Source organism: Lagopus muta, chromosome 8, assembly GCF_023343835.1.
Source record: "Lagopus muta isolate bLagMut1 chromosome 8, bLagMut1 primary, whole genome shotgun sequence".
Classification (NCBI taxonomy): Eukaryota; Metazoa; Chordata; class Aves; order Galliformes; family Phasianidae; genus Lagopus; species Lagopus muta.
This window is the reverse complement of record NC_064440.1, coordinates 24,628,822-24,652,537: the sequence shown is the minus strand read 5'-3', so window position 1 is coordinate 24,652,537 and position 23,716 is coordinate 24,628,822. Positions and strand designations below refer to the sequence as shown.

The 23,716-nt window shown below is 37.8% G+C and overlaps 2 protein-coding genes across 7 annotated transcripts; one reads left to right on the top strand and one right to left on the bottom strand.

Moving 5' to 3' along the window:
- On the bottom strand, nt 1–10,256 carry FASTKD2 (FAST kinase domains 2). The gene is made up of 12 exons (XM_048953369.1): nt 10,153–10,256; nt 8,940–9,701; nt 8,454–8,557; nt 7,180–7,288; nt 6,044–6,167; nt 4,307–4,446; nt 3,823–3,995; nt 3,252–3,412; nt 2,562–2,783; nt 1,660–1,744; nt 601–715; nt 1–138 (listed from the first exon to the last, which is right to left on the bottom strand). The coding sequence occupies exons 2-12, from the start codon at nt 9,639–9,641 to the stop codon at nt 19–21; spliced, it is 2,055 nt and encodes a 684-aa protein (XP_048809326.1). The 5' UTR covers nt 9,642–9,701; nt 10,153–10,256; the 3' UTR covers nt 1–18.
- On the top strand, nt 7,276–20,915 carry MDH1B (malate dehydrogenase 1B). 6 transcript variants are annotated; one of them, XM_048953373.1, is made up of 10 exons: nt 7,276–7,349; nt 10,762–10,870; nt 11,790–11,924; nt 12,088–12,230; nt 12,903–13,405; nt 14,493–14,634; nt 15,531–15,685; nt 16,324–16,463; nt 17,159–17,243; nt 19,099–20,913. In XM_048953373.1, exons 3-10 carry the CDS (start codon nt 11,814–11,816, stop codon nt 19,128–19,130), a joined length of 1,311 nt encoding a protein of 436 aa, XP_048809330.1. In that variant the 5' UTR covers nt 7,276–7,349; nt 10,762–10,870; nt 11,790–11,813; the 3' UTR covers nt 19,131–20,913. The 6 variants fall into 6 exon arrangements, with proteins under 6 accessions (XP_048809330.1, XP_048809327.1, XP_048809328.1 ...); XM_048953370.1 differs by lacking the exon at nt 7,276–7,349 and adding an exon at nt 10,234–10,322 and having other exon boundaries at nt 10,758–10,870; nt 19,099–20,914; XM_048953371.1 differs by lacking the exon at nt 7,276–7,349 and adding an exon at nt 10,253–10,322 and having other exon boundaries at nt 10,758–10,870; nt 11,793–11,924; nt 19,099–20,915.
- The last annotated feature ends 2,801 nt before the right edge of the window (nt 20,916–23,716 follow it).

The following is a 23,716-nucleotide window of genomic DNA, read 5'->3' as shown; positions in this document are numbered from 1 at the left end:
TACAATTGTTGGTTTACTTTAATTATTATCATACAAATTCACTTCAGAAAAAGAGGAAATGTTTTCAGAATAGATTTTTCCTTTCAAAAACTCAATGGCACCTTCAGGCGTCAGTTCTTGAAACTTCTTGTTCAGGACCTGGAACAAGGGAATACAAAAGGATACATTATTTTTAGTAAACTACCCTGTCCCGTAAACCAAGCCTTCGCTGATGGCAAGGCCACAGGGATTTGCTGTATTTTGAGAAGTTAATTTGAAGAATTAATCCTGTTAAAACAAAACAACAAACAGCAATTTAAAAAAATGCAGACATAAGCCAAAGGATTTTTAGATACAAACAATTGAGGTGCTTGGCTTTTTTTTTTTTTTTTTTTTCCTATTCCTGAGCTAATATTTATTTCAGTGCCAATACTAAGTGGTAGTTTGTCTTTCAGAGTTCCTCTGTTATGACACAGCCACCTTCTATGTAGATATGCTACACTGTTGTCACTCCGATGAAAGCCCAGAGTTCCCTTTAGAACTCGTTCTGCCAAACAAACATTCTCATTATTGTGCTGATGACATGACCTAAACAAGAGAAAACAGAAGGACTCTTCTTACCAGAATCACATGATAGCCCAGTTTACTTAGATGCCGCTTCTTCATTGCAAGCTTCCCTTGGGGGTGTGTTGTACCCAAACAAAAAGCAGAGGGAGGAACAAAGAGAAAAGCCAGTCTACAACCAAGAAGAGTGTAAGACAATGATTCAGTAGTGCAGAATACATAGGTATCTTTCTGATAGGCTAAGTATTAAGACTGCACACATTTCATTATCCCTTTTTATTTCTTCAGACTTAATTGCAACTTTTTTTTTTTTTTTTTTTTGCCCATTTACCCAAACTGGGTAAAGAGCAGAATTAAGTCCTTAAATCTCTACTTCCCCCATAATAAGAAGGAAATATTCTACATTTTGACAGCTTGTGCACCTGTTTTGATCATTTGCTAACACTCAGGATCAGTTACTTCTTGCCATTGAACCCACTTTGAAAGGCAAGAAAATGAACGCTTTGGAAATCAGTTCGTTTCACAATTCACTAGCTAAAGCAAATTACAGAAAATACATTGCTGTACAGTGATCCAGAACACAAAGGTAAGTTACCCAATTCTAGTTGAGCCTTACTGAAATGATGGATGTCCCACTTCAGTTAGCGAGAAGTCTTTTTTTCTCACATAAGACTTATGCTTTTTCAAATAGTATTTCAGCAGCTGAATTCATTGCTAAAAATAAATCACTGACATGCAAATTTTGGAGACTTAGAACAATAACTGAATTTTTAATTGGACACAGAAATACTTGGAATTTTACACCATAATGTTTTTTTTTTCCCCAATTTTAATCATACTTCAAAATCTGTATCTACTATAAGAGGCTGAAACATTCCTTCCTGTGAAATTTCCTGCCTCGTTCTCTGAAATGTAATTAGCCTCTGTCAGAAGAAGATAGTGAGCTGAATGAGTTGTTTTTCTCAACTCAATGTGTGGCAATTTCTGTATGTTTCTGTGAGCGTAAATAAGAAACAGTCTACTTTGCTTCTGCAAATCAGCAGAAATAGTAACTGGATAGAATAAATAGCAGCAAAACTAGCCTGCTAGAAGAAAAATCCAGTTAAAAAAAGGCACCTTTGAGCACTTATTTCAGCATGACTGTCTGCTGCAGTTACTGGGAGCACTTTCTTTCTGTCTGAATCCATCCAGATTTCAAAATCTGAAAACAAAACAACAAAATGTTAAACACTGCAAGAGTTTACAATTAACAACCTATGTAGCTCATTTGGAAGTTATTGGTTGCTTTTCCCTCCCTCCAACCAATCTGAACAGCTACAGCTTGCACACCTCCAGGAAGAGTTGGTTTGGTTTTTTGTTTTATGTTTCTTTTTTTTTTTTTTTTTTGAAATTGCAGACATTAGTTTATCAAGATGAAATCTTAAAGAAACCAGTTTTGATCTGAGTCTGTTAAACCTACTCAGATTGTCCTGTAGTCTGATTTCTAGTTAGAAATACTTAATCTACAAATATCACAAAACAAAACACCTGGTAATCTGAGTTTGCTAGTAAATATAAATGAAAATGTAAAAGAAACCAAATGTTATGAAATGATCACCCTTCAAAGATCATATTCCATTTCATAAATGAAAGCTGAACTCAGCCAGATCTTAAGAGAAGAAACAAGTCAGAGAACAAAAGGTGGTGAATTTTTGTTTTTCCTTTAGCTTTAATACTAAGATGTCAACTTCATGAAACAGTTGGACACCGTGGAATTATATGCAGTTAAAAACTGCTTGCTAATACTCAACAAAAAAGTCCAAATCTGTTTTGTAAATAAAAGCAGTGAACTGACATTAACAGGTATCCTGGAAAATAAGATTGACCAATCAAAGAAACCATTTTTTAAATGACTGTCTTCAAAACTTTACCTTTTACTCACCTGTAACCCATGCAAATTGTTACCACCTGATTATTTTAGGGATTACAAATCTACATTAAAAAGTAATGGCATACATGACAGTAATTTGGCTTCGTACCAATATGATACTCATATGGCAGCTGAACATTTTGCCGAAACATGTTCTCATCTCCCAGAAGTTCTAGCAGTGCCTCCCGAGCCTTTCTGAGATGAACAGATACTAATGAAGAGAAGCTTTCAGTTGGCACAAATGCAGGCTTCATGAAGGAAGGGCTATCAAGTTCCATACATGTTCTCACACAGTGAAGCATCGTTTCCCTTTTTTCCTTGTAAAGATCACCTGAAAATGAATACAAAAATCTTACAGCCAGTGTATCACTTCACAAGATTTTTCATTTTGTTATCTTTTACAGCCTATTCAGAACCTCTTCAGATTCCAGGTACTAAAGCTGGTTTACAAATGTTAGGACTTCTCATATTTTTAAAGATGCCTGAACATCTTGAATATGGAACCCTTACCTCTCAACACACTTCTACCATTTGCACCAACCTCACATTCATTTTTTGTGCAAATTATTGAACTGTAGCCACCACGGAGCCCAAGACAACAAACTTGATGCCTTAGCACATAATTAGAGAATATGGTGTCACTTAGGTCACAGGTACTGTGTCAGCTTTTTCTTGCAAATGTCATGTTTAATGCTAATGGAGTTTGGCTTTTCCAAGCTATAAACTTTAGTACAATTACAACAAATTATGTATGGAGATGGACTGTGCTTTTAAAGAATATGATGAAGCAAGGCCTGACCTGACACAAGTTCTTCAAAGTTGTCCTTTTTCAGCAGCTGATCGAGTGCACGGTGAGGAAGATTTCCTAAGATGCAAAGTGAATACACCGCCTTCAGTAGTTCTGTATTGGAAATCTGGGGAAGGTACTTATTCAAGCAGCTGTGAAGAGTCTCATAAAACCTTTTCCAAAAGCAGAAGGAAAGTAGCTGAATACACAAATAAGACTATATAAAATGTAGTTTTCAAACAATTTCAAAAATACAACATAGAAATAATTATTATCTTGTATAATCCTATGTTCTTTAGTTCACCACTCCCATTAGAATCTTTGAGGCTACAGCTACTTATCAAGAGACTTAGTAGCTTCATCAGTCTAATTCCAAGAAAGTACCCATTTTCAGCTACAGAAAACAATTCCTATGTAGTACAAAAAAATACTAAAAGCACAGCAAATTTACCTTACAGATTAATAAATCTAGATTATGGACTTTTTCACAATTGAAATCAAATACCACTTGCCATTCCATTCATTTCCTTATATTACTCCATGACAGCTATGTAACATCAGGCATTCTAAAACGAAAACCTACAAATGATGTTGGCCTCTGGGAATATAGTTGAGTCGTGAATACACTCGAAGAACAATCAAAAGGCTTTTCAAGTCCAGGAATTCGGAGTCTTCTGTAACTTTCTCAGCAAGAACACCCATCAGCTCAGTGGGCTGAAAGCCAAGTGACTCGAAGGCAGAAAGAAAAAGGATAATCTAAAACAAAAGACATTTTTATAAAGTCAAGAAAGTCAGTGAAGTGGATCTTATCTTTTGTTTTCAATAAGAAATGTTTTTTAATGAAAGCAACTTTTAAAACCCTAATATGCCTTTTATTTCTTAATTTAATCTGCAAGTCAACAAAGAGAAATGCATTTATGAAAATTAACTGCATGAATTTCAAAGTGACTTTCATAAAAATATCTGTTCCAGAGACCGAAGACACACATGAAAAAAGGTAAAACAGAATGAACCAGACATTGCTTATTTTATTGCTACTACTATAAAGTACTTGGTCTCAAACTCACCTGTCTTTTGTCCAAGAGGCAGACAACAGAATTAACATAGTCTGCTACTGTTGAAAACAGTTTTATATTACGGTACTGTAGACTGTGACAAGCTTCCAGAATAAGAATTAATTGCCAAAATGGAGCATCGTGAATATTCTCTGTAACATAAAAGAAAAAAGAACAAATGATACAAGTCAATGAAAGCCTGATTTGAAAAAGATGAAGTACTAAAAAGCAATGCTCTCTCTGAACTCCTACGCTGTGTGCTGCAAAGAGTGACATGCATGTCATAAAAGATAGTGACTGCAGGAGAAAAGAGCACAGCTACAATAGTACAATCATCAGTTGCAGACTTCATTGCTTCCTCTGCCAGAGGACTCAAGACGACAGCAGGAAAATAACTGAATTCACATCCTCTGAGTTGTGCTCAGTGGTTTTCTAGGTTTAGCATGAAACACCTCGTTTCTTGAGGTGCTGAGTACTTGCAGCAGTACTGCAGTTGAAGACAATGAAAGCTCTGCATCATATGAAGTGATTTGTAATGCTAGGTATTCTTAAGAAAAAAAAACAGGCCAAAGGAATCTTGTATTACAGGACACTTTGACCTGAATCTCTGTCTGCTGTTTAATTAGAAAATGAATATCACCACTGGGTCATTTCTTCACTTCTGCAAAAATTCACTCAATTTATGAAATACATAGTTACTACAATTACGGTCAGGTCCCTAGATACGGGAGAGGGCACTACTTTCTTGAAAGCCCCAGCAACTGAGTAGAACCTGTAAATCGTGCTGGGGAGTTCCCTTACCTCATGGGCCCCAAAGGATGCCCTCTCTCCTCTTCCTATTCTATCCCCAGCTCTGAAAGGGAGAAGTTTCTACCAAGAAATAAATCACTGTGCCCACAGCATAATTTGCACAATATGCAGCAAGTCCTGAGAACATGCAGAAAAATGTACTGAGTAGCTGCTGACTCTGCACGCCACGTAGCCTGTGTCTATGTGTGGTAGAGTCCTGTGGTAGAAGGCGGTTAAAGACTGCATCCTAATCCACAGAACAAATAAAGACTGTACAAGCAACCCAAATATTTTTGTTTCCTAAATGTTAAGAATGTTGTTTTGCTATCTCAATAGTTTATGAGACATATATTCATAGGTATTTTAAGTGTGAATAAATACATGCAGACTCTGTATACATAGAAATGCATTATAAAGGTATGGAGAGAGGTGAGAGCAATAACTTTCATTTAGATGTTTTTAAGCTGCAGCATGAGGTCAATTATTAATCAGCATTCAAGAATGAGATCCAGCTAAACAGGGAAGAACTGTACTCCATTTAGTATATCAACAAATTGCACTAGACCATCAATCTATCTATTGATATCTATCAATATCTATTTCCCATTCAGATTTGTTTTAAAAACTTATCTGAAATCTACGTTTTATTGCTATCCTTCACTTCTTTTTCCAAAATAATGCATGCAGAAGAAAATCAAAGAAAAAAAACAACATAATTCAAGGAAACGTTAAAAAGGGGAGAGAATACAAGAACTATTTGTTATCATTATCCATGAGTAATTTTCTGTCTTGTCACTCATGAAATCACTCTGCATTACTGTCTTATCCTGTAAAACAAACATGTTCCCTGAGTTTTAAAGGAAATCGAGAAAGGGATGTGAAAGAAATAATGAGGAAGAACTTTGCACAAGGAAGAGAAATTTAATAAACACTTTTTTTTTTGTTTTTTTTTCTTCTTACCCTGGATCTTTTTACTGCAGGCATTCAGGATTGGAATGGAACAATACTTCATTGCAACAAGACCCAAAAACACACGGTGAGCATTCGGGTAAGTCATGTGGTCTATCTCTCTCCAAACTGCCATCTAAAGTGAATTAGAATTTATTAAATTCTTCATTCTCCACATACACTACCGTTGTTTTATTATGAAAAACTTTTCACCAAAACTTTTCCAAATTTCTTAACCTGTTCAGACTTACAAGTAAGAAAAAGGAGCAACAGAAAGCAAAAGCATAAAGTAAGCTCTTTCAGTTTCTCAAAACACAATTAGAACAGATCAAGTGTTCTAGAACTCTGTCACTTAGCAAGTTCACAGCAATTTGCTTTTACATGGATTTTTTACAAGAAGTCTCAGTAAAACTTATTTCCTAATGCTGTGAATATATACATTACGCCAACTCTTAAAAAAAAGAAACAGAAATATAATTAACATAGTTGACATTTAAATTACTGCAATTACTAGTTTGGATGTGTTTGAGAGCTGTAAGCCTTCAACAGGATCCAACCCCATACTGACTAGAATATTTTTAATACAAACATCCAACCTGAAATGTGCACTGAGGCACGGAAGCTCTGATACCACAGAAGAGACTTCATTTATAGAAGTAGCAATTAGACTAATAGAAGTGACAGCAAAAATGAGTCTAGCTTTATTGGATATTAATAAAACCAATATTCATACATATTAAAAAAATACAATATTCATGCGTATCAACAGGTAAATACAAAATGCACCTACAATAGAAATTATACAGTTTTATGTCAGTCTTCCAACTACAGGTTAGTAAAGGGAATCAGGGAACAGCCTACACATTCTTCTGTGAAATACTACGTGGCCAGCCCAGAGGCAAGGGAACAACTATTTTACTGTCTCAACTCCTTTTGTGCAATTTCCATTGCTTTCTGTCCCATTTCATGGGGTAATTCTTCCAGCACCAAACTTAAGATCTTTTTACAGATATAGCTGGACCATGATTCATACACCAAAACCTTTATGTAATTTCTTTGTGCACCTGGAAAGAACCATACACAATTTACAAAACAAAGCAAAAGCACAGGCTTTGTGGAAGTAAAAGTGAACCTCCAGACAAGTTTACCTCTAATTTCTTTTTCAGAAAGACTGGAGCATCCTTTCCCATGCATTTCATCAAGTTTTGCAGTATGAAGATATCTCTGATGCTTGGGAGTCGCTGCTCTACTAGTAATCTGAGGAAGAAAGAAATGCAAGGCCTTGAGACAGTTCTCTCATTTCAGCAAAAGCAGGTAGGTACCCCCATTTTTTTTCATTAGCATATTCCCAAGTTAAAGCAGTAATTCCTTCCTCCTCTTACATCACTTATTTGCAAGGCCAGCACAATTTTACATGATGTAGCTGTGGCTCAGTTGGAAATCATTACATTGTTACAGTGATATGTTTTTTTTAATGCTTCCTGATACCTAAGTGCTGTCCCTCACAAACTCTGAATAACAGAAACACCTTCCTTGCTACTACAGGTGACTGCAAATGTGAGTGCAGTTAAGCATCGAGGAATTAACACTTCTGTAGAGAACAATATATGTTTTATAACAATGACAACAACCTTGTGCAAAAAAAATGAGCAAGCTGTTCTGTGAGCTGTAGACAGAAGGAGATATCATAGCACATAAGTGCATGATGAAGGTGTTCTGTTTTCCCAGCACTGCCTTTTCTGGCTCAGATGGAAGTACTGTAACTGTTGTCTCTGAATCACTCTTAAATATATCTACGCAACTACCAAAGTACAAAGTGTCACTGTCTAAGGCACTGTATTGCTCTGAAATTCGTTGCTGCAGATGCATTTCCCTCAAATGGACAGAAGAATAGCCTATAGGTGGATCTCCTGCTTTCTACCTACAAGAACCATGTACCTGAGCTTACAGGAAAGCCTGCTTTTTGTGTGTCACTAACACATCCACCTTTTCAGAGCAGGTCCTGACTCAGGACCAAAAGAACAAAACTAGTGCAAGCTCTGTGCTAGCCTCAGTAAAAAGAATCTCATACGAGTCAGCAGATTTGATATCCATATAAATCTCATTGGCCTAGGGAAAATCATTAAAGTCAAAGAAGTTATTCTGATAAAGCACTCACCTGAATGCTTTGCTGCATTCACAGATAGATAAAATCAAAACTTGTTTTCATCTTAATTCTTCCTTACTAAATTAAAAAGAAATAGGGCCTGGCTGTTCTCATCACGAAAAATCAAAATACTTTATAATTTAAGCTAGACTCATTACCTCTTTCTTACAGGTTAAATATGTCTTTTATGCACACACATTCCCTCCATGATTTTTAAGACACATATATTCAAACAATATTTAAATACTAATAACACATGTAAGGTAATTTTCTCACTGTAATCCAGCTTGAAGAGCGCTCACATTCTTGTCTTCATCCATCCTGGCTAACGTAGTGGCCAAAACTGACATACAGCGGTTATCCAGTTGATTGAGCTTCTCCTGTTAAAGAGTTTTCACAGTGCTAGATTACCTCAGACCAGTAAAAATTTCCGAAAAGAAAACCTCTTACTTTGTACCCGTCATCCTGTCTTCCCATTAGAAGTCAGGTCATAAGCTTAAGTCTCCACTGACCTCCACAGTCTCCAAGTTCATTTGAAAAGGGTAACGATTTTTCAGACTTCTCAGTTATGTGTGAAATCAGGCAGCGGTTTAAAAAATGAAAGAAACCAGATGTGCATAATGATTAACTAAGGGAGCCCCGTTTCCTCCGAACATCAGAGTAAACCAGAGATGTAACCCAAACCTCTCTGATGCTGTACAGCCTCAAAAAACCAACCCTGATATTTCAGCCCAAACTTCCGTGAGGGATTTTGATACTTACTTGGCACACCCTCAACAAAGTCTGGACTAAGAGAGTGTTCTGAGGAACACCGAGGTTCACCACAGCGTGCAGACTGAACACCAGGTCGCTCCGTGTCATCCTCCTGGAGTGCTGCAGCAGCTGCTGACAAAGCCTGACAAAGGCTGGGTGCTCAAAGATGAGCCGCTTCTCGTAGCGCCGCTGGTCTTCCGACATCTTTCTCAAGAGTTTCCACATGGTAGTTAAACAGTTGGTGAACTGCTTGATGGAGAAAGCAGACTCTGAGGCCAAGTCCAGTACGTCACTAGGACAGGCGCACTTATGGAGTCTGTTAAAGAACTGTTCATTTTGATCCAGCACTGCCTTCACTCCAAAGCTCTGTGCATCACCACCCAACTTCTCCATTTCCAAGGAGCTCTGCAGAGCCTGCTCGCTCACTGCAACCTCTCTACTCTTTTCCTGCTGTGCTTCATCACCTGTGCTGAAAACATCTGCTTTTTGAGACAGAAATCGAAGAGGCAATCCATGTAGAGAGGGAAAAGTATTTAGAAACAACTTCCTGCAGTTCACATTCTCCAGGTGATCCCTATGCCTGCTGCTCCATACAACGCGCCCGCTTGTAGGAGCTGACAGTCTGGGCCCAGGGCTGCACCTGTACAAGTACCTGACTGCCTTCAGCAGGTAACCCATCTTAGGATTTATTTTTGTCAGCGTCTCACACATGGATGTGAAACGCTCGCTCAAGATCAGGGATCTGAAGAAATCCTACCATTGGAAACCGGCCTGGAAAATGAACATAAAGACATTTACATAAGTGGAACTGATACACAACAGATTTGCGGGCTCTTAAGTAATACTGCCATGGAAAAACGTGTAAAAGCAGCAGCTGGGAACGGATCTGCAGAGGATTTTATTGGGCTTCCCGCACACCGGGCACCACCTTTTCCTCCGATCGATGCTGCGACCAAAGCCACCTCGCCGGGAGACAGAACCTCCTCCCACCGCCTGCCCCGCAGGCCGGCCCGCTCCCTGACGGGACTCCGGGTCCGCTCGCTGCCTGCTCGGCAGAGCCTGCCCGGGGCGGCCACGCCGCCGTGGAAAGCCCCACTGCCGCGCAGGCCGAGCGGCCCCCTGCCGGCTCCCCGCGGACGGGGGCTGTGCGGCGGCTCTGCAGAGCTCGCGACACGCGCGCTTGACTGCAGAGGACCACGCTCCGCCGCCCAGGAGCGGTTACCTCGCTCTCCAAGGCGCCATAACACCCAGCCGCCCTTCGCGCACGCGCCCTGAGCGAGCCTCGCGAGAGGAACGGCGCGAGCCGAGGGACAAACGGTTGCGGCGCGTTGCCGCGCGACGGCAAACCGACCGTTAGGAGCGGCGCGCGCATGGCCAAGCTGGTGCTGGCGGGTGAGGTGGCCGTTGGGCGCTGTGTGGGGCTGCGGCGGCTGCTCCTCTCAGCCGGCTCTGCCGCCTTTCGCGCCTTCACTCTCTCTTGAGCGTGGCGTCTGTCCGTCACGCCGCCGCCGCCGCTTTCGAGTCAGCTCTGTCACCCTCACTCCATCGGGAAGCTTCCCTCTCTGCTATGCTCCCCTTCGCTCGTCCGGTGAAGCACCGCTTAGGCGTTGGCCGAAACACTCCTCCTGAACTGAGCAGGAGTATGGCCTCTGAAATTACCCTTTTTTTGCTGGTAATTTGCTTGCCCTGACGCTTCAGAAAGTTCCCAGAGGAACTCGTGTGATACCGGTCACGCAGGCTCTGTGCCAACCGGGAGCAATTCAAAGAGCATTTGACTCGCTGGTATCACGGAGCCTTCCCTTAGCCGTGCCGTTGTTGCTCCCACAGGTAGGGCAGGCTGCCCCCAGTACGCCAGAGCCGAGCTCCTGGCCGACTACCTCCAGGCTAACCTGCCGGCCTTCAGCGTGCACAAGGTGGTTCAGCACCCCGACAGGTGGGAGGTAAGGAGCGCAGATCCAGCCGTAGGGCCCGGCACTCCGCGGGGAAGGAGCGCGCACACCTCCAGTGGGTCTCGCTGTCCCGCGTTAGCGCCTGGGTAAGCGAGCACAGGTGCTGCAGAGCATTGGCTGTGAGTGCCAGCATGAGGGAAAGTTTGGATGCTGTGAGTCTGGCGTTCTTGTCAGTCTTACCACGGGATAGGGGCATAAGGTGAGAGCCGTGTGAAACTGTTTAGTTGATAGGAAGTACGGATAGTTATAGTACGGACAGGCTTCTCCTGTACTCAGTGGAGTGCTTTGCTGTATGCCCAATTGTTCTTTCTACTTGAAGCCAATTTTACATATTGCTGCATCTGCAGTGTGGTCCCTATAAAAAACTGGGGAAAAAAAATGCAGTATTACTTAACAAGACAGATGGTACTGTGATGTTTTTACCCATTATACTTTGCGTGACACCTCAGCCAAGTAACTCAAATAGTAAAGTCAATAGCAGTTAACCTCTGCAGCCTACTTACCTCCCACAGAGGTTACCTTCTTACTTTCTTAAGGAATCCTGAGATTCCTTGTTGATTTGCAACATTTATGTGTTCAATAGCACTAAGAGAACAGAGCAGAATTACAGCAGTAAAACCAGGAGGAAATTACTAAGAAGTTGCTTATTTTGCTCTATTGCTGGAATATTGTAGTATGTCTGTGTGACTTGCTGTGCACGTCAGTGTAACTTTGTGTCAGTCTGCTTTTTTTTTGCGCACTGTTACGTGGATAAGTTTTAAATGCTTGGTAATTATGTATTGAGAGGGAATAATGTTTATAGCTGTAACATATAATATGTATATGTATTATATATAATATGTATATGTATATAATACAGTGTTACTATGTGAACAAATATTAAAACCTTCTGGGGTGATGTTTGCATTAGCAGTGGCTTCATGATGTTTGTGAAATGAATGGATGGGAGCACAAATGGTCTCCAATCATTTGGAGAGAACTGTTGGACCGTGGAGGCAAGGGTCTGCTTCTGGGAGGACTTAATGAATTTCTGGAACATGCTCAGGTAATGAGCAACTCTTAATACAGTAAGCCCATCATTTACATCTTCTTACAACATTGTTGATATTTATTCCTCCTTCAAATGTAAAATAAAGCTATCTTTTCCAGTGTTCCCTTGCTGTGTTTGAGCTGTCATTTGATTAGAGAACATCTGTTTTTGTTCTTAGAACTATTATGGCATCACCTCAATGATGCTGACTGAGGAAATGTTAGAGATTGCCGAGGAGAACCTGCAAGCACATATAGAATCTGAAAAAGAGCAGGAAGAGATTAGAAGTCTTATCAACCCTTTGCAGATCTGGATCACCAGGTTAGAGTAGTAAAAAGAGTATAATTTTCACTCAGTTGCAGAAGAATACAATTTTTCTTATCACATGAGGTATAACCAGCCGAGGTTATACATGAATCCATGTAATTTGCTGATTTGAATTAGATCCTGCATCCCTCACTATGAGCATTCAATGTATGAATTGAAAAGTATTTCTATTTTAGTTGCATTTTGTTCCAGTGTAAGTGGCTGATGTGAACAGGTGTCAGTGAGCCCCCTAGAGCACCTTGTGGAAAAGCAATTATTTACAAAATAAGCTGTAGTGCAAATATTTTACATTAAATAATTTTTGAAATATTTAAATAGTCTTTTGCAGTTCTAGCTATAGAAATGTATGTATTTCCCGTAGTCCCATCAAAAATATCCAAGAGATACCTTTAAAAAAAAAACGTTTAAAATCATAGTTCTTTAGTGACATTTTTAAATGACGACATCACTTGAAATGCATAGGATGAAAAACCTTTAAATGAAAGAACATCCCAGATTTTTAATTTTAAGATGTTAAAATGGGAGCGCAATAAAGGATCCAAGCTAGTTATCTTTTCAAACATAATCAAATGCAAAGACAAGATCTTTGTGCTTACTGATGTAACACTTCTGTACAAGCAGTGTACAGTGGTTAACTATAATTTGTCCGTATCCTTCTTTTGTCAGTGCATCAGCTCCAATCTGCTATCAGCTTATCCCTCTGCTGGCAAGTGGTGATGTGTTTGGAATGACCACGGAAATCAGTATCCATTTGCTTGATGCTGTCCAGTTTAAGGAATGTCTTTCTGGTGTTGTAATGGAAGTTGAAGACATGGCATTCCCACTTCTCCGTGGTATTTCATGGCACACTGAGACAGATAAGGCTTTTCTTCAAGCTGATGTTATCGTTGTTCTTGATGATATCGTTTTAGAAAGAGACACCCAGACCCTTGAGGACTGCATTAGAACAGTGAGTGAGATCTGTCAAGTGTATGCTCCCCTGATTGAGAAGAATGCCAAGAGTGGAGTCAGAATAATTTCTACGGGAAAAACCTTTGTAAACCTTAAGGCAATGATGATTATCACTTACGGCCCATCCATTAAGCCTGAAAATGTCATTGCTGTTGCAACATCCTGGGAAAGTGCATCTAAAGCCATGCTAGCCAGGAAGCTGAATATGAGTACAGCAGGTGAGTATTTATGTGTTCTGGGAGCATTTGGGGAATCCAGTGGATAGACATGTTGAGAGCACATACTTCATAGAAAAGTACAGTTGATGTACGTGCAGAAATGCAAGCGCAGCAGTGCACCCATTGAATTGCACAGCTGTACAGAATGCCAGGGTGTGACTAGCAGGTGCTACTGTTCTCTTTGCTTACTGCTATCTGAATCTCTGCCTGATCCCATAAAAATTACTTTTCTTGCCAACTCCTGTGCATTGCCTGTCTAGTCTTGTGTCTCTACTATGTTGGAATATACTAAGCTAGATTGAGCCATGTGGCAGATGAGGACCTAGAACTTGCGATCACATTTATACCGAGCAGCACATTATTTTGGAGAGACACAAACTAGCTGTGAATAAGCATGACAGCATGCTTCTGTGTGGATAACAAGAGCGAGGGAAATTTGTGCTATAGCATTATTTCTGGGTTAATTGGTTTTCTTTCTCAGATTAGTTGTCATAACTTGGTCGTATTCACAGAGTTCTGGACAGCACAGCAGGGCTGTGTTCCAACAGTCTGTTCAGCATCAAGATTCTCTCAAGCACTGCAATGGAAGGAACTGGTAGTCAACGACAGTGACATTTGGGAGCCTGATAATATAGAAAAAGAAGTTAGCAGGCAGAATTGTCTATCAACAGTTTATTTCAGAAATTCATTTTGTACCAAAGCTATAACATTTTTGAAATATTTTAATAGATTTCTTTTGAACGGTCTGTATTTGCTTGTACAGAACTTTAAATGGAAGGTTGTTCTGTATTTGTAACATGATTTGTTTTGTTTTCTAACACAAAAATATTTACTGACTTTTGATTATTTTATGTAATAACATGATATTAATTAAAGTCCCATTACTGATTATGATGAGGTTTCATATTATGTTATGGAGAACTTTCATGTGATTTTCAGATGAAAACATTTTTGCTATTTAAGGCAGGACACTGAAATGAAAAATAGTTTATTTTCAAGTGAACTTCCAGAATTCATCCAGGTCAACCGATACTGTGAAAGTATTTTTCTTTCTCCTTGTTAATCTGTATGTTTTCCTCTGTTGCAGGTGTTAAAGATGTGATTATTTGGGGCAACATTTCTGGCTGTATCTACATTGATTTGTCACATGCAAAGCTTTACAGATGTGACAGTGCTGTTTGGGGCCCAGCTAATTTTTCACGTCCTTTGTTGAATTTGATTTACGATAGGTATGTACAGGACAGATTTGTTTTTTAAAGTAAAATTAAATAACTTCTTTACATCTGAGATTATCTGAACTTTTTAATGAACATCAAGAAATATGATTGTTTTCAAGATTTGTCTTTGACTAGCACTGTACATAAAGGAAAACTTGAGCTGAAGTACTAAGTTTGCAAAAGAAGTTGAGTAGTTCCTCCTCCTATACATTGGTCTGATTCCTCTGCCAACTTTGTTTAGAAAGATATATTCCTACATAGTAGGCTTCAAGAAGTACTGAAAAGCCAGATAGTGAATGGGATGTCTGGTATGCATGAAAAGACTTTGAAACAACGCTAAGCATGTATCTGCATCTTGTATCTGAATTACATTGAATTTATGGCCTGAGGGAACTGATGTTGTCAATTTCCCATAAGAAGATTAGTTCATGTGTGTTAGAAGGATGCATGACATCTAAATAGCTTCTAGAGAAAAGGGAAATAGCAGAGAAAGGATGTTTGGAGTGAGAGGACAGCTGATGTTACAAGTACTCAGGCCTGGATTTGCAGGGCTCCTACTCTGGTGTAAGCCCTCCAGCATTTACAGGGTAGCAGATATTTCTTTTGTTCTTTACTGGTACTGTGCCAAGCAGGGATTGTGGTGCATGGCTGGATTCTTACATAAGACAGTAACAGATATAAATAGTAATTATAATAGAGGTCATAACTTGAGTAAATGACCTTTCACAGACAAATAATCCTTGTCACCTCTTCAGCTGTTTTTTACTTATTTTCTGCCTTCAAGTGCTTTGCCTTCAGCAAAGCCTGAATAAACTGTAACCGTTATCTTCACTTAATTCTAGTTCTGTTGTTCTATTCTTCCTATAGTCATCTCAGGGCTTCCCTCCCACCCTTCTTTTTGTTGTCAGCAAATGGATCAATTCAGAATTTATGTCTGCACAGAGTTCCCGTGTCTGCCATTGTGCAGGAATATTACTTGCTCATGCAGTAGCCACTGCACTAAGATACTGGTTTCATGGTTCTCCTCCTGGAGAGATTGTTTCTATGGGAATATTTAGTGAAGGTAAGTCTACTTTTGCTTCATGTAATCTTTAATAGCTTCCTTGTAGCCTTCCCCAATTTCTATAATGTGATTTTTTATTAATCTTTTTTTTTTTTTAATGTAATAAAAAATCATTGTATCATTGGAAATTGAGAATTTTTTTCACTGTAATAGCCTGCAAATCTACACAATTATGCTATCTTGAGCTCATGATTTGATATTCATTTCTTAAAAGTGTCTCTTAGGTTGGTAGTATCTTGTTGGAGATTGTCACTTAGTCTTTTAAATGGTTTTTTCATGTATGTGGTTTGTGCGTGGAATCTTTGTAATTGTTAGAGCTAAAGGTACAAAAGCATGCTCTTCTTGTGAAAATATGTGGGCCAATAAACAGAGTATTACGCTACAGCCATTTAAACCTTGTATGAAAGAACGGATTTACACTTTTTAAAATGTGAAATTGTTATGTGTCCATCAAACTAAAATTCAGAATTACAGTCAAAGGGAAGCCCTTTAGTCTTTGAATTGTGCAGTCAGCCTCTGTACTGAGATCTTGCACAGTTACAAACTTCTGCAAATTTGTAGGGCTTAATCTTGACGTTGCTGAAAATGTGGTTTATAATCATAAATAATATGTCTGGGCAGTTCTTCCTTCTCTGCAGGTCAGTTTTGCATTCCTGAAGGGATTGTCTTCTCTATGCCTGTGAGGTTCCAGAATGGTAGCTGGGAAGTTGTAACAGAATTAGAAATTAGTGAAAAAACACGGGAAGTTCTGGGACGCTTATCCTATGATCTGATACAGGTAATGATTTTGTGCATCTGATGGTATGATGCCCATTCTGCCCATTGCAGTGTAACTTGGACTACTGAGACCCTTATTGCAGATGTTAGGCATATGCAAACTGTACACTAGAGCTCATGTGTGTAAAACAGTATTAAAAAAGATAAGGTAGTATTTTTGTATTGAGATGAATAGAATATTGTTCTGCTCCCCAAAACGGAGTCGATAAAATAAGTTTACATATGGAAATGTAAAATTTGCACTCCAACATTCTGCAGGCTTTGTACAAACTGAAAAGTTAGCTTTAAAGCTTTTACATTCTGTGGTGCTGATTTTAATTTTGTGTTCTCAGAGTGGTTCTGTGCCAGGAAACATGTCTTTTGGGAAGCTCGTGGCTGTGACTTTCGATGAATGAAGGCCAGACATTATTATGAAAGGGGATTTTTCAGTAAATACAGAATCAGCAAGCAGTAATTTCATCATTAGCTATTTGTCATTTAGTGAGACAGAAAGAATTTAATTTGGTTAAGTATTAAAGTACAAAAAGTCCCAAATTCCATATCCTACCATCAATAAAATATTTGTCATCTTCAGTCACAGTGGTTTATATGTGCCTATTATCTTCGTTTGAACATATTTTAATTTTGTGTGAGACACTTCAGTGCACCATGATTAGGGGGCATTAAAGCTGTTCTTTTTTTTTTATTATTATTCAGGAAAAGCGCATTGCACTAAAGGAAATAAAAGAAATGCATCCTTACGGAGCTGATACAATCACTGCTAAAAAGGATTTGTGTCAAGGTGGGTTTTCTTCCCTGTAAGAGACAACACCAAGTTTTAAGTGAGAATTTAAGTCATGGGTTCTTATTTTATGTCCCTTTCCTTTAAACTGAATATAAAATTGCTCAAGGAGGAACATAAATAGCAAGTGCTTGTCTGATAAATCCTGAACATGCCGCAGGAAGTCTGCATGGCAGATGCCTTATTTTTATAAATTTCTTTCATGTCATTCACAGATAATGAATATAAAAACTGAGCATGAATAATACAGTTAGGATAAAAGTACTAGTTTTTTTTCAACGTAGAGTGAATATAATATATTTTATTTTAGATTATTATTAAATAGAACATCTTTTTAAACTATGTAACTGTTATAAGAAAAGCACTTTCAGCATATAACCTACTAAAGGTTTTTGAGGCAATTCTTTACTATTCTTTATCCTCCAGGAATAAAGTTGAATTTCTAACAGAGAAAAAAAAAAAAAAAAAAAGCAAATTGGAAATCAAACTCCTCATTTTTCTGCTTATTGTAATTCATTTAATATTTGTGATCTATAAGATAGCCAGAATGAGAAAAGATTGAGACACCCAAAGAGCGCAGACTTTAAAAAAACCCAAGAGATTCTTTATTGCTACAAAGAAGGCAAAGTCAGATGCCAGTAAGGAGCACTCACATCTGTCACTTCTTCCAATTACGATAGGTGAAAGATCTGTTCAAGATCACTACATTTTAAATTATTTACCCATTTTGCTTCACTAACGAGATGCCAGTTTTATCATTAATTAATTTTACAATACACAATGATACAACAAGTTTCAACTAAAAACCTATTGAACAACTCCAGTATCCATTGCTAAGATTAGGAGCAGTGAGAAGTCTGTCATAGGTACAGCTTTGGCAAAACTCCCTTGAATCTGGTCTACTTTTCCCATGTAGAACAATGGGAATAATTTCTCCTATGTCTTTGGTGCTGCTTTTCAATTGTCAGTCATCTTAAGAATGTGTAAAGGAAAGCATAATTGATCTCATTAATTTCAGTAATCAAAATAAAAACAGATTATGGTACATTTTTTTGCTTTTTATATTTCTTTTTCTTGTATCTCTTCTACCTTTGATATCCCATTTGTGCCTTTTGTCCTTTTATGCAAATAAGATGTTTCTCTGCTTATCCCTGACCTTTTGTATTATCCTTATGTATTCCTTCTAGCTTGCATAGTTTGGATTATTTTTCATTTCAACATAACTTTTATTGCCTTTATGATCAGGTTCCCAAACATAACGTTTCCATACATTTTCCCAGGCTCTCCCTCTTGTACTAGCCATTTCTTTCTACATCCAAATCCCACTGCCCTTTTTCCTTTAGAATTCTTTCCAATACTTTAGTTCCTACGCTTTGCATGTGTTATCTACCTACCCTGTGATCGAATGCATTAAGGGACAGGGTAAATAATGGGGCAGCTATTTGAGGCTGATGCACAGAGCCCTTAGTGAGCACATCAGCCTTTCTGTTATCCATGCTCTTTTCTCAGAAAAGAACTACAGACACAAGATGATTTTCCTGATAAATACAGAATTTATTTATTCCTCTAGTTATTGTAATTTTGATTAATCCAGACAGATGATTCCCAGTTAGACAGGAGAGTCCTCCTCTCTGCTGTCTACTTGTGTGGCACTCCTTTTCTAGAGCAGCCCTGTTCCTGTAGCTGTTTTAAATACTAAGTGAGTCACTCCACTGCTGGCAACTAACAGTTTAGTTCTTACTTTTCTGACATTAGCATCAAGGGCCAAAAATTATCTAAGCTTATCTCCCTGCAAGTTTAACTCTTTTCGGAAATCAGCAAAAATATGTACTGCTTTTACTTTATGTTTTTACAGAGATGGAAGCTTGTCCTACTGGCTCAGTTTAGCAAGAGTTGTCTTCAAGAGAAAGTGGTGAAAATTCCCATGCTAAAACAATGTTTCTATTGTTCGAAAGAGTAAACTAGAAAGAAATGTGAAGTGTTGTCATAGCTTTTATTGTGCTGTCTTCATCCAAATCTTGGAAATCAGTCGGTGGAAAATATCTCAAGAAAAGAATAAATGGAAGTCTTAATCTAGAGACCAAAGAAAAACATTCACTCAATTTAATGTGTCTAGAATTTAATTTATGCCCAACTTCTTCAGGTGAATGAACTGTTTAGAAAAAAACTCTTTCATGTCTGAAATGTTCATATTAGTATGACTTTCAGCAATACTTCACACAGCAGTGGTTTCATAATTCCAAATTCCCGCCTCTTATGGTGATTGTAGATTATGATAAACATCTCCAATGTGAGAATGTTTATTCTTAGGCAAGATTGATTTTTAACACAACAGCTTAACTGCGTGCATCTTCTTGGTGACAAGATCATTTTTATTTCTATTATTCTTTTTCATTAGTTTCATAGGGACTGCTCATACATTTCAAGTCAGACATACCATTAACTAGCTCTGTGTCTAGACCAGGTTGTTGAGGAACTGCTTTAATTTTCATGTCTTCAGTATCTCAAAAGATGGGGACTATGATAAATGAACTATGATTGTACTTGCTAATTTCTTATCAGTTGTGAATGTTAAAAGCAAAATAAAAAGTTTTCTATTCCTTGAATGGAACTCATGCAATTGGAATAACACATTTTTTCTGTTCAAGTGGACCTTCAAACTCTTAGCAGGGATAGCCTTCATCTTACACGAGGAAATCAAGAGGAGTTTATGTTCTTAGCTGGTGAATGAGGAGTTCATAGAAAAATGAGCTTGGGAAACCTGGATTTCAAAGGAGAGATGGAAGCGAGAGTGTAGTTTCTTACACAGAATATATACGGGAGAAGCGGGGGTTCACTGGTACAAGCATCTTCATGGATAAGTTCACCTGGAAGTTGTAGAGGCAGGAGTTGTAAGAAGTTTGAAGTGGAGGGCTAGGAATCATTAATTTCATGTGGAAATGCTCTCTAGAGAATTAGTTTCTAGAACTGTGTGCATAGAAAATTAGTTGAATCTGTGGGAGAATCTGGAGCCGGGTGTCTTGGCAGACTGTAGGAGAGAAGGATGCTATCAGTAGTTTTTACAAACTGCGCTTGATTTGTTTCTTATTCTAAGACAGGAACTTCTGTAAAGTGTATTTAAATTTATGTTTTTCTATATGGAATATGATCTTATAGTCTTTTTAATATTTGAATTCTTCTACTCCTTCTGTCGAGGTAGCAGTTCAAACTACGCATTTCAAGCACAAACAATACACAGCTGTTAATGAGAAATATATTGCAGAAATGTTTTCTTTCTATGCAGACTTACTGGGCTTCTGAGTTACTGCCTGTGAACCATAAAGAATTTCACCTCAGTGTTTTAGAGGAGAATGGGAAAACAATGTCTTGGATGTCTCTTATATCCAAAATTATTCTAATTAATAGTTATGAACTAATTTGCAGTAATTAATTAGTGGCCTGCAAGGAAATTCAGATCTTCAGTCAGGGAAACATAACAGAATGGAAACTGAAGTTTCTTGTCCTTTTCTTGGGGCTGTATGAAAGAATAAAAATAATAAGAAAGGTAAAATATGATAATATATTCAAAGTTGATTGTATCGTGTTAGACCTAGTCATATATTGACAAATGTGGGTTTTCTATAGGTAGTAAGTAATTCCTTGTGCATGTTTTCTCAGAAGTTACTGCTGGGGCTCTGTACGCAGGGAATTCATAGCTTTGATGAATTCTATATTGAGAAATGTGTTCCACAGTGAGAAACATGAAAATTGCCTTTAAGATAAATGGATATATCTTAAAAATGTTATATATATTCTCCATATTTTGATCTGCTGAAGAGAGTGTAAGCTTCCTGTGTAATTGGAACATTCCTTATTGTAGGACATTAACACTAGAGCTTACTATTTTTTCTCTTTGTTGTTGCACCAACTGTTACAGCCCTTTTGCTGCCTTAGTGTTCCAGCTTCCACCTTTTTTTTTCCTCTCTATAGCAACACTGTTTCTCAGCAACTGGGAGATGCTTCGCAAAGACCCCTCAGTTGAAAAACATTGCATTCCGATGATAAGAAAAATTGGCTTTGAAACAAAGATCAAAGAAGCTTTATCTTGAATTATTGAAGATATTTATTACTAATTAATTAGTGTTTTCTGTTTTGACTGCTTAGACAATTACCTGATGCTTTGATCTGAGCTGTTGCTAGGCATTTGTTGAGAACAGTATTCATTTAAAAGCAAAACCTTTAGAACTATGTCTTGAAGTCAACTTCTAAGTGCTACAAAACTACTGGACTTCTCTGAAGGTGTTTTCTGACCTATGGGCTTTTAGCAGCTAGCTGAGATAAAGGTAAGCGCTGTTACTCTGTTTACAAGGAGACGGTAATCTCAGGCTTTGAACACAACATGGAATGTTTTCACCCTTTTAAGGAAACAGAAGTAATTGTACTTTATTTTATACATATGTAAAATGTTGCTCATACATTGTCTGACTGATTTCAAAAGAAGAAAGGCTTCTGTGAGCAAGTCAATTGATCTGTTGAGAGATTTCTGCTTTACTTGATCTGATTTGTCTTTTCCTGTATTTTAACTTACTTGTGCATTAAGTTTAAAAATGCATTTTATTTGCTAAACAACATATTCTGAGAATTTGTATAGACATACAAAATACATGTAGGTGGTTAAAGCATATTACTTTTCTTGCACTTTACACAAGGGTGCCAGAATAAGGCTACTGTTGTTCTGCACTTTACAATAGTTGGGTTAATGGGATTAGAATGTATAATTATAGAACTTCTTTCTGTACATTTGTAACTAGTTTTATAATTCTTTTTTGTTCTGTGGAATTGCTCTTACTATTAGTAAAGGGCACATACATCCAAAAACACTGGTTGAAATAGTTATCAGTGACCATTATTAATTCAGGTGTAATGTTTTAGTAGATGGATGATCTTTTTCCTTCATATTGTATTCATTATGAGGTAGATATGCTAACAGTGGAGTAGATCCCACTCCTTTCAGCTCAACAGTCCTACTGCAAGGAGCTGGCCTGTCTGACGTTACGATGTTGCATCATGACCACTAGTTGAGTAAAACACTTAAGCAGGTACGTAACTTTGATACCTTCCTTGAGGACCACAGTTCAGATGTATAATGTATTTATCCACATGAGTAATTTATAGGGTAAGCATTTCACTGCATGGAGAGCTCGTTATCCTACCTAAGTATCAATTGCTAATATATTATGCACACTGTTAAACTCAGTGAAGCCAATGGAGCTGCTCTTATTAGAGTAAGCTGAATTCTAATATAGGTGAGTTTAGCCTGTGCATTTTTATATTCATCTTGTTTTATTTTACATACCTTTGGTGAAGAGACAAAAGGAAGAAAAAAGAGGCAAGTTCTGTTTTTGTACATCTGTCATTTACCAAACATGTAGAGTTTAAGTTGCTACATGTGGCTTGTATTTAATTCACTGCTTAGGATCTTCTGATTTCAGTGATTTCTATAAATCGATTTTTCTGTCAAAGTATGTGGACATAAATAATGCTGCGCCTGTTTAGGAGTAATTGCATAAGCAAAATTGCATGCCTATGTAAATGTTGGGCAGAACTGCAATCTTGCAGAACTCAAGGTTGAATCCAAGCTGTAAATCTTGCTAAGGGAAGAAAACAGTGATGCTGAAAAAGGAACAGTGGTGTTTCTTTCAAAGAGGAACTTCAATAAAAATGGAGGCATTGTACTCTATAATGAGGAAGTAATAAAAGCAAGTCTGAATCCCATTATTTTAAATATTTATAGGTTATTTAGAGTCTGAAACACAAAGTTGCAACTTTTACCAATTACAATGCTGAACAATTTATTTACGATAAATATAATAATCATAGATGAATGAATTTTTATGCTTCATAATTGGCCAATATTCTATCATGCTTCTGGTAAGTGATCAGTGACTCACTGCAAAAATGTCAAGAAATGTCAAGCAGTGAAAGCTCGGGTAAGTTTTGTTTTAATACCAAATTTATTGTTTAGTCTTCAGATATTTTCAATTATTTAATTTTTATTTCTATTGAATTTCAATTTCTTTTCTACTGTAATCTATATAAATAAATAAATATGTGTGTGTGTGTGTGTGTGTGTATACAGCCTTTAGTATCTTTGGTAACTTAGACCTGTTAAATTACACCTAGTGTTTTTCAAATGTAACATTAGCTGACAGATAGTTCCTATACCAAATTCAAATTTATATTATTATGTTTAAAAATATAATGTAGTTTAAAGTGTAAAGACATAAGTTCTGACAGGAGAATTTGTTTCTGTTATCATCAGTGACACAACTACTTTTGCATTCAGGGGTATGTTTGGAAGCAGATTCATGCTTAAGCTTCCTTTTTAATTTCCTTCTGAGGTCAAAGAAGGAATACTGTCAGCTAACCTGAACACTTTGGTTTGAAAATTTTAGAATATAGACTTGCAAGCAATTGCAATCACTGAATTTCGA